At 44.2% G+C, this 9,605-nt stretch overlaps 1 protein-coding gene across 3 annotated transcripts; it reads right to left on the reverse strand.

Moving 5' to 3' along the window:
• Positions 1-53: 53 nt before the first annotated feature.
• On the reverse strand, positions 54-9,363 carry ATP5MC3 (ATP synthase membrane subunit c locus 3). Of its 3 annotated transcripts, none has more exons than XM_038421155.2 (5): positions 8,860-9,363; positions 4,497-4,597; positions 3,177-3,254; positions 2,639-2,832; positions 54-964 (listed from the first exon to the last, which is right to left on the reverse strand). In XM_038421155.2, the coding sequence occupies exons 2-5, from the start codon at positions 4,533-4,535 to the stop codon at positions 850-852; spliced, it is 426 nt and encodes a 141-aa protein (XP_038277083.1). In that variant the 5' UTR covers positions 4,536-4,597; positions 8,860-9,363; the 3' UTR covers positions 54-849. The 3 variants fall into 3 exon arrangements, with proteins under 3 accessions (XP_038277083.1, XP_038277082.1, XP_038277084.1); XM_038421154.2 differs by lacking the exon at positions 8,860-9,363 and adding an exon at positions 4,689-5,170; XM_038421156.2 differs by lacking the exon at positions 8,860-9,363 and adding an exon at positions 4,689-4,841 and having other exon boundaries at positions 3,192-3,254.
• Positions 9,364-9,605: the final 242 nt, after the last annotated feature.

Below are 9,605 nucleotides of genomic sequence, written 5' to 3' on the forward strand. Positions count from 1 at the left end.
TAAAGTAGCACCATTACCACAGTTTGTCGAGCATTTAAATCAGGGGTAGTCTATTTATCAAGGTCCAAATGTCTTGGTCAAGGTACAGTCAAAGTCCAGCTACCAGAGAAAATAAGTAAATAAAGATTTCAGGGTCTGTTCAGAAACATCTGACAGTCCAGATTTGATCTTCCTATTGACTACCCCAATTTTGATCCTTAGATGAAAGATGCTATGGAACACATCATCAAGTTCAGCAGTATTGGAATTGAACATGGGAACAGGAAACAAAATGGTTTTAGTAGAGGAAGGTAGGTCTAAAAGTTTAATTGTGGTTCTGAATGTTATTTCAAAAGTCATTAGTGTTTCATTTCATAGGTGACCCCCTAAGGTCACCAGTAGCCTTAGACAGGTTATTTTAGGGGTCTTTAACCAGAAATATGACAAATGCATCAAACTTCAAATTAAAATTGACACGACATATGCAATGACTACCTAGAGAAAGCATTTAAAGTGTATTTCAAACTTCATGGCGTTCTGTTTGAAGTTATGGTTACAGGGTCCTATACTCCATGTGAATTTACTGGGATCAGGAGAAATTTGTGGTGACTGCAGGTCAGTATAGGCCCCATTTACAGTTTTTCACATTAACTAATATCCTTCCCCTCCCCCCCAAAAATCATACCCAATAGACAGTGTTCAAATTAATAAATGAAGGCCACAGCCAGACAGTTAAAGTTATTATCTTTAATGAAATGACTTTGGAAATAATGTTCATTTCCACAACACCAACATTTTGGGAGCCTCAGTAAAATACATACAATTACATTTGTAATTTACTAATGCAAACGTTACGAGCAGCAGATCTCTTCACATTGCAAACAGGATCAAGAAAGCAACCATCAGACAAAAGAGACCCATAGCTTCAGACAGGGCGAATCCCAGGATAGCATATGAAAACAGCTGCTGCTTCAGAGAGGGATTTCTAAAAGAGAACGTGCAGGTATAAGATAATTTGTATGTATATAAAACAAAGAATTTATGCTAATTTAGTTTGATGCATCTGACAGAGCCAGTTAAGGATTTTAAATTACTTTCATGCTACAGATTCCCTGCTAATAGCAGGGAAAACACAGTAAACCCACACAAATGTTAACAGTTAACCATACAATCGTGACTTCTGAATAAGTTAAGACTGGATTTAAATTGTGTACACTGCATATTAATATACCCATGTTTGGGTATGACATTTTACGCAAGCACAAGATTACAAACATGAAGGCCCTATCTATACAAGTGCAAAACCAAAAGAGTCTTTGTAGACAGAGATTTCAACATGGAGAGAGTTCATATGCTGTAATTACCTACCAGCCTAAGATTTCTCTGGTTAATTCCACTGGTGTGCAATGCACACAATTGAGCATTCTTGGGGGCCTGAGTTTGTTATACATCCAGAATTATTCTGAACACCCTTGTAATATTAAGGTGGCTTACAGATAACCCATAATACTCAACCATTTCTGCCTTAGATGGCTTGCCAGCCCCCTTAGTGTTACAAAACTGCAACAGAGTACCCTTGAGGAAGTGTGGGAGGAAAGGAGAGAATAGAAAGTAATTATGGATTAGTAACTTGTAACATTTGCCTCCCTGCCCCTCTCCACCCCACAAAAACAGCACAAATGTCAATTTGAAGCAGTCATTTTTTTTGTAGTTTCAAGAGATAAAGTAACTAGTTTGGTTAGTTAGAAGCATATTTTTGTTTCCTGAATGGGAAATAAAACTAGGCAGTTAATGCCAAGTTGATACTTTGTAAGAGCATTCATAAATGGAAACAAGTTAAAGTGTTTAAATATATTTTTGTTGGGGGGGGGGAGGGAAGAAGAGAAAGCAGAAACTCTACAGCTAGTTAAGTAATTTCACACCTGTGCCAGTTGCCGTCTGCTCAGTAGTAAGATTCAAGATACTACTGTATGGGAATTAAATGAAATAGGGGAAACAAAATTATGAACACAGGGAACTAAGATCTCTCCTTCTTTAAAGGAGTTTCCCCTTCTCAAGCTCCAACAGTGGAATCACTTGTCTGAAATTGGTTGCCATGGAAGTAGTTACTGCAGTAACTCTATAAAACTGCATTTGGCACAACATTAAGTAAAAGATTCTTGCTATAGCCCTGTAATCAACCTTACTTCTTAAGAACAATCCTGATAATTGGGTTAAAAGAGGCACAGGATCTCAAGTTAAAATTAATATCCACCATCCAGTTTTTCCCTCTATTAATGTAGGATTGTCCCCTACAAAATATTGTTAAGCTATATTTAGTCTAGGATAGGTTTTGGAGTCTCAGAGTTGAAGCTAGTACTGAAGAACTAAACACGAAACTCTGATTTAGCTGTAGTTGGTTTGCCCTAAAAAGTCACGTAAGGTTTACATATACTGAAATCTGGAATATCAGAAATTCAGCACTTGTGCCTGGTGTGCCGTTACCTAATATTCTAAGAGCTTAACACGTTAGAAGAATTTTTCGAGGGGCTTTACTTCAAAAACTACACACTGTTTTAGTGGAAGAGTATCAAGACTTTGTTACCAATATACATCTTCAAGTTTATCATTAAATAGGTTTGCATGCAACTTAAGTGATATCATTAAAAAAAAGGATTACCTGGCATAACCAATGATTAGACTACCAAAGACTGTTCCGATACCAGCACCAGAACCAGCCACTCCTACTGTGGCAGCACCAGCACCAATAAATTTGGCAGCAGTGTCAATGTCCCTGCTGACAGCACTAGTCTGGAACTCTCTAAGTGCTACTTGAGAGACAGCATTCTGGGCTCCATTAAGTGTTGAGCTGCCCTGAGAAACAAAGATGAAAAGCATTTAAATACAGAGACAAACTGAGATCTTCCATAGCTATTCTGAAGTTTTGAGTTATTCTACAGTTCTTCTATTACAAATACAGTAAACCAGAGTGGTTAAAGAGTTTACTAGAGCCTGTGACTAGAAGTTTAGACTTCTGTATGTTACTTGCAGAACATAATGGACTGTAGCTTTGATGGGAGAAAACGTATTAGATAACCCTTTACAGATCTGTCATACAATCAATATTTTAGTTAGTAAAGTACATTTGAAAACTAGGATGAGAACACTTGGGCTCACCAGAAAGTTTAGAAAGCTACAGAGTTTAGTTTATAAGGTACCTCTCCAGTTCTGATCTCTGGCTTAGACAACACTGATGCAGAAATTGGTCTGTACAAGACTCTTGATCCTACACGGATCTGTAAGAGAAAATAAAGTGACATTTGACCACAAACATTTCTACATAACTACACTGGCTTTTAATAGTGATTTTTTTTTTTTTAAAAAAAAAGATCAAGGACTTTGCTAGTCACTAAGTCTTTCAGCTTAAGGTCAAGGCAGTGGACGCTGACAATCTGCAGACATTGACATATCTAGCAATGTCAATGCAAGGTAAGAAGAAAGCTTTCATTTATCACTTGATTCCCTTACTCAGTCCCCTTTTCTGGAATGGGTTCTTTATGTCAATGTTCACGCTAATCCATTATTTGGAGCCATTGCTAAATAGCACTGTAATATTGAGAGCAAATAATGTTTTTATTGCTATTACATAAATCACACTTAAAACAAAGGATGAGATACCACCACATTTTAGAAATTGAAATGAAAGCGAGATACTGAGCATCTGTAACCCGACACTAATCAAGTTGCTACCCATTTGTTTATCAAAACGAGTGCTTCTGACTTGCTTATTTGTGAGCATCATGCTATAGCTGAAAGTGAAATACAGAAGGCTGCAAGAATAATTCAGATCTCATTTCGAAAGGGTAACTGCCCTCATGTTTTAGAGCTAAGAAAAATAAAAGTAGAAACTTGAGGTTTTTCAGCAGTAATAAAAATCCACTGCAATGCACTTAAACAGCCTTAGCTACTCTGCAAGAAGGAACTGGTAACTTCTGAGAGACAACACCCAGAATTAAATCTAGCAAGGGAGGAATGAATGAACCCTCTCTCCAGCGCGGCCTGCTGCTGTCCTTGGGCTCCCACCGCTCTAAGGTCACGCTGACTCGTACCGGCCCGTGTCCGCAGCAGAACGGGGAGGCGCCGGCTGTGCCGAGTGATCCCCGGCAGGGGTGGAGGGTCTCGCTCCTGCCCAGCGGAAGCGATAAGCTGGAGTTTGACCTACAAGCAAGGGGCTGAGCGGGCGCCAGGCCTCACGAGCAGCGACCAGCCCTCGGGGCGGGGGGATCGCTTCTCTCCCCAGAGCCCGCTACTCACCGCGGAGCCCGAGGCTGCAGAGAAGGGACTTGACCTGCAGCAAGGGGCTGGGAGAGCCAGGCCCCGGCAGCAGCTCACTCCTGGCACTGGGGAAGCCCCCGCTGCAGCCTCATAGCCGCCCCGCCTCCCGGAGCTGGGACTTGAAGCCAGCAGCCTGGAGGAGCCCGCGCGGGAGCTGTCCCGAGCCGCAGCGGCGGCTACCCAGCGCAGCCGGCGGCACTCACCAGGGCCGGGGAGGAGGCGAGCTTCACGCAGGCGAACATGGCAGAGGGCTGCGGGCTGGCGCTGTGTCCCCGGGGCCTCCTCGGCGCTGGAATCCGCCTCTCTGCGGAGAGAGCAAGAGCGGTGAGGGCCGGGGCGCCGCGAGGTAGATGGGGCCAGATGGGGCGACGGTCCCCGGCTCCCCCCACACTTACCGGCTGCAGCGGCAGAGGTCGAGCGGACTGAATGGGACGGGGTGCGCAGGCGCGGCGGGGGCGAGGAGCGCCCGGATGTGGGGGGGGGGAGGCAAACGCGGAAGCCCAAGGTCACTTTGTAGCCACTTTATTGGTCCCGCCGCAGGGGGCGGGACTGAGCCGCGCCGAGCGCAGCCTCTGTGGGTCGGCCCCGGCTCCGCCCACGCTCAGGTCGCGCGCGCCCTGTTCGTGGCCCTGCGCACCCGAGTCCCGGTTTCTTCCCGCGCTCACCTTCCTAGCGTAGGGCCAGGGCCGTTCGCCAGCGAGATCCCTCTGAGGAGCCGGGCCGGAGGGCCAAGCGAGCATGGGCAGGCGCCAAAGCCGCAGTGGGAGCTGGTCCCTGCCCCGAAGAGCCTACGGTGTTTCCCAGCTGCCCCACCCGGGCTCCTGGCGTGCCTCCTGGGCGCTAGGCCCCTGGTACTTCCTCTGAGAAATCACTTCCAGTGACACCACCTTTGTTTCCGCTGCTTTCACACATCACAGAAGTGCTGCCCCTTTTACTGGTCCAAAAAGTTTCGGATCAGTTTTTGTGCTCACTTTCTTTCCTAGTGAAAATTGCTGCCAAGGAACCACAACCATTATTCTTATGGGACAGCTCCCTGCAATGCTTTAGGCCATAGCCCCACATTACAGGGCTTGGTCTTTGCATTGTTGTTGTTGACGTGCAGGACAAGAGTATGTTGACTTGATACTGGGAATTACATCTCCAGTAAAGGGCATCCCTAAAATAGTGGAGAAGTTTTACCCTAGTTAAAACATTAATGCAAAATAAATGCAAAGACCAGACTAAGATTTCCAAGAAAAAAATTGAAGTTGCTTGTTAGTACTTTATGATAATCTAGGAACAAAGAATACAGGACCATACCAACCAAATGAAGGACTGGAAAGCAGTAATGCTGAAAAGGATTTAGGAGTCATATTGGACAAGTAGCTCAGCATAAGTTCCCAATGTAATGTGGTCAAAAGGGCTAATGTGATCCTGGGATATATAAACAGAGGAGTAGGGAGGTGATTTTACCTCCCTTCACCACCTTAGTGAGACCAATTCTGGAATACTGCAGACAGTGCTGGTGTTTCCATTTTAAAAAAATATGCTGAAAAAATGAGGATGCAGAAAAGAACCACACAAATGATCCAAGGGTTGCAAAAAAATACAGCGAAAAACTTAAGAGTTAAAACTGTTTAGCTTATGGAAAAGATTGAGAGGTGACTTGACTACAATGTAAAAGTACCATTCTGGGGAGAAAATACAGGGTACTAAAGGGTACTCTTTAATTTAGTGGAAAAAGGCATAGCAAGAAACAAAGCCGGATAAATTTAAATTAGAAATAAGGCTTCATTTTAACAGTGAAAGTGATTAACCATTGGAACAAACTACCAAGGGAAGTGGTTGTTTCCCCACCTCGTGTCTTCAAATTAAGGTGGGATGCTTTATTGGAAGATATACATTAGTCAGACACAAGTTATTGAGCTCAGACAGAGAGAGCTAGGTGAAATACAATGGCCTGTTATACAAGAGGTCAGACTAGATCTAATGGTTCCTTCTGACCTTAAAAATCTATTAAGCTACAAATTAGTTATTTTGTAATTGACATTGGTGTACCCATCAGTGTACAAGACACAGAAGAATGATCACTTCCCCAATCATCTTGCATTATAAAAGGTCAAGTACCACAAATCAGACATAAAACACACCAGGTGACCTAGAGGAAAGTTCAGTCTTAAAGCTTTTGTTTGTTTTTCTGAATAGTTAAGTGGTGATATTTTTACTAATGCAGCAGTGTGGAAGAAAAGAGTTCTAGCATTGGTGGCAGTGAGGCCTTATTCCTGCAGCGAGCTCTGCATGAGTGAACCCCTGCCTGTGTGCAGAGTCCCACTGAAATCAATCGGACCCCTCCAGGCGCAACAGGGGCTGTCCCTGTGGAGCTCATTACAAGATTTGATCCTAATGCGGCAGGACTTTGGGCCTGAACTGCCAAAACCTACTTATGCGACTAGTCAATAGCAGTACTCAAGTAAGGGTTTGCAGGATCAAGCCCTTAGTAAGTAAAATTCCTTTTGAGATAAATTTAGTTACACCAAGTATATGATTATAAAGCTCTATGTTTTAGTTGTCAGTATCACAATGATTTCCATTTCTAGTACTTTAATAACTGAGTTTTTTTGAGATAACAGTTTTCAGATTGACATATCAATGTTCTTTACTAATGCTGCCAAATGGGAAACATGCACTTTTTCCAGAACATTTCAAATTTTGCATAAGCCAATAATAAAAATTAATCCCTAATACACATTTTATCTTCTGTAATCCAAATTATGAAATGTTTGGAAAATGCTTAAATATTTTCTTTGCTACTAATGATTTCCACCACTGATGTACATACAGAAAGAGAAAGGGAGTCAGAGAGCGTGCATGTTTTGCTCAGTGATGGACTTTTTATTCTCAGGTCCTCAATGAAGGCACCAGATTGACAATTAGGACTTGTTTACATGTGGGGAGTATATGAAGCTTTTTGCTGCATGTCTGGTAAAGCACTGTATGCAAGCTGCACCACTAGCATGCACTTGCAATGCCTGTTCCACTTTTCATCGTGCATACACATGGCAACAGCTTGTGAACTGAGGGTGTTATGTTCCTGGAAGATATCCAATTGTCCTTTGCTTCATAGCCCTGGTCTACACTAGGAGTAGAGGTCGAATTTAGCAGCATTAAATCGATTTAACCCTGCACCCGTCCACACGACGAAGCCCTTCCCCCCCCCCCCGACTTAAAGGGCTCTTAAAATTGATTTCTTTACTCCACCCCCGACAAGGGGATTAGCCTGAAATCAGCCTTGCTAGGTCAAATTTGGGGTAGTGTGGATGCAATTCAACAGTATTGGCCTCCGGGAGCTATCCCAGAGTGCTCCATTGTGACCACTCTGGACCAAACTCTCAACTAGTGTGCATCTTGGGATTCTTTTCACTGTGAGTTGTGGGAAGCCAGGTGACTTCAAATTTTTGAAAAATCCCTTATTTCCACCCTGTTAATTTCTGGGCAGGCTAGCACCATTTTTGAGTTACTGTTGGCCAGCCTGGACCCAGCAATGCTCTGCTCCACCATAGTGGGAGCCATGCATACACAGAGGCTGCTTGGGGTATATTTCAGCACTCAGAGCTGGACAAATTCAGCTTTGTAGACCACCCACTGCATGTATAATGTGGCAGCTTCTCCAGCAGCACTAGGAGATTCAGTGATGTGGGAAGTGGGATGAGAAAGGAAAAAGTTGGTACGAGAGGAGCTGTTCCTGGATCAGCTACACAGAGTAGAGCCATTTCTGGGCTTGGGAGACCAGCATGGATTGGTGGGAAAGGATTGTTATGTGGACCTGGGATGACAAGCAGTGATAAGAATTTCAGGATGGGAAGGGGCATCTGTGACACTGTACCCCCACATTCAACACTATTATACGATTATATTTTTTGTACAAAGTATGCCTTGTGAGGTATCATTTGAGAAGTCACAATCTGTTGACCATTACAATGCTGCTGACTTGTATAGATTACCATTGTATGTGAAGTTATGAAGTTTGCTATATGTTTGTTACTGAAATATGTTGCGAGTCTGGGAGATGCCCACAGCTGGCCTTTTGGTATCAACAAAGGAGCAACTACCAACCTTAAGACAGAGTTACATTAGGACATTAGCCAGCCACACGTTGATGGCCCATTAATGAAAATCCACCCTCCCACTGGTCCCTCCTGAAGCACATAAACAATGGAGCCCAGTGTCTCAGCAGGGCACATAGAAAGTGTGACCCTTGATTCCTCCATGTTTGGGACAGTATCCACGCACATGGATTGGGGAAGTATAAATAGGAGACTGTGACATCAGCCCCAGGCCTCCCTTCTCCTCCTCCACCTACCCCAAAGGCAACAAGAATGCTGAAAAGGCAAATTTAACTGGGGAGATTAGTTCCAGGCTGAGAAGGGAATTCAGCCTGTGTATTAAGAATACTGTAACCTGCCCACAACATCCAGTTGGATGAGAAAAGCTGTTTGATTCAAATCTTGAATAGTCTGATAAAGTTTAGAATTTAGACTGATTTTACTTTTGTTTCTTATGGTAACCATCTCTATCCTTTATGCCTACCTGTAAGGGTGTGGACTCACCCCTGGGGCACCTCCTGCTGGTCTTCATCAGGAATTAGCTCACCAGACTCCAGAGCACCCTCTGCAGGCCAGTGATCTGCCTTACCACTAGCCCTGCATCCCTCCCAGACTTGGTGCTCCTTGGATGGCTGTCCCTTGGCAGTACACCCACTGTCTCTCACAGTTCCCCCCAGAACCCCCACCTTGCCTCAGTGTAAGGCTACTACCAGTCACCAACTAGCCCCTTGTATCAGGGCAGACTGCAGTGTAAAAGCCACTCATCACTGACAAGGAGGGGCTTGAACCTTCTGCTTCAGCCTACCCATGGGCTACCCCTCTGCAACCCTAGTATCTGCCTAGCCTCCTACTAAACCATAGCCTGGGATTTTCCAGGCCAGAGTACACCAGCTCCCTTGACCTTTCCCCAGCCCTGTGCCAACCAAGGTACTCTCTCTCTGTTCCCTACAACCAGGTCCCTCCCTCTCCAAAGACAAGTGAATGAGTCTCAACTTCTAGCTCACTGCCTACTTATAAGGCCAGCTGAGCCCTAATTGGGGCGTGGCCCCAGCTGAGCCTACTTCCCTACTCAGCCTGGGCTACTTACCACAGCCACAGCCCTCTCCTGGGCTGTTCTAAGCCCCTTGAGGTAGGAGTGGTTGTCTACTTTGCTACACTACCACTTATAATTTAAAATCTATTTTTCTGTAGTTAAACTTATTTTAACGTTTTACACTGACTGGTGAGTTT

The sequence above is a fragment of the Dermochelys coriacea genome, chromosome 11, assembly GCF_009764565.3.
Source record: "Dermochelys coriacea isolate rDerCor1 chromosome 11, rDerCor1.pri.v4, whole genome shotgun sequence".
NCBI classification, from domain to species: Eukaryota; Metazoa; Chordata; order Testudines; family Dermochelyidae; genus Dermochelys; species Dermochelys coriacea.

Excerpts from the sequence above, each read along its gene's own strand:
- ATP5MC3 (XM_038421155.2), bottom strand. The coding sequence starts at position 4,535 with ATGTTCGCCTGCGTGAAGCTCGCCTCCTCCCCGGCCCTG. Across the intron at positions 2,833-3,176 it reads CAGAGATCAGAACTGGAGAG|GGCAGCTCAACACTTAATGG; the intron begins GTACCTTATAAA and ends TTTGTTTCTCAG. Across the intron at positions 965-2,638 it reads CTAATCATTGGTTATGCCAG|AAATCCCTCTCTGAAGCAGC; the intron begins GTAATCCTTTTT and ends GTTCTCTTTTAG.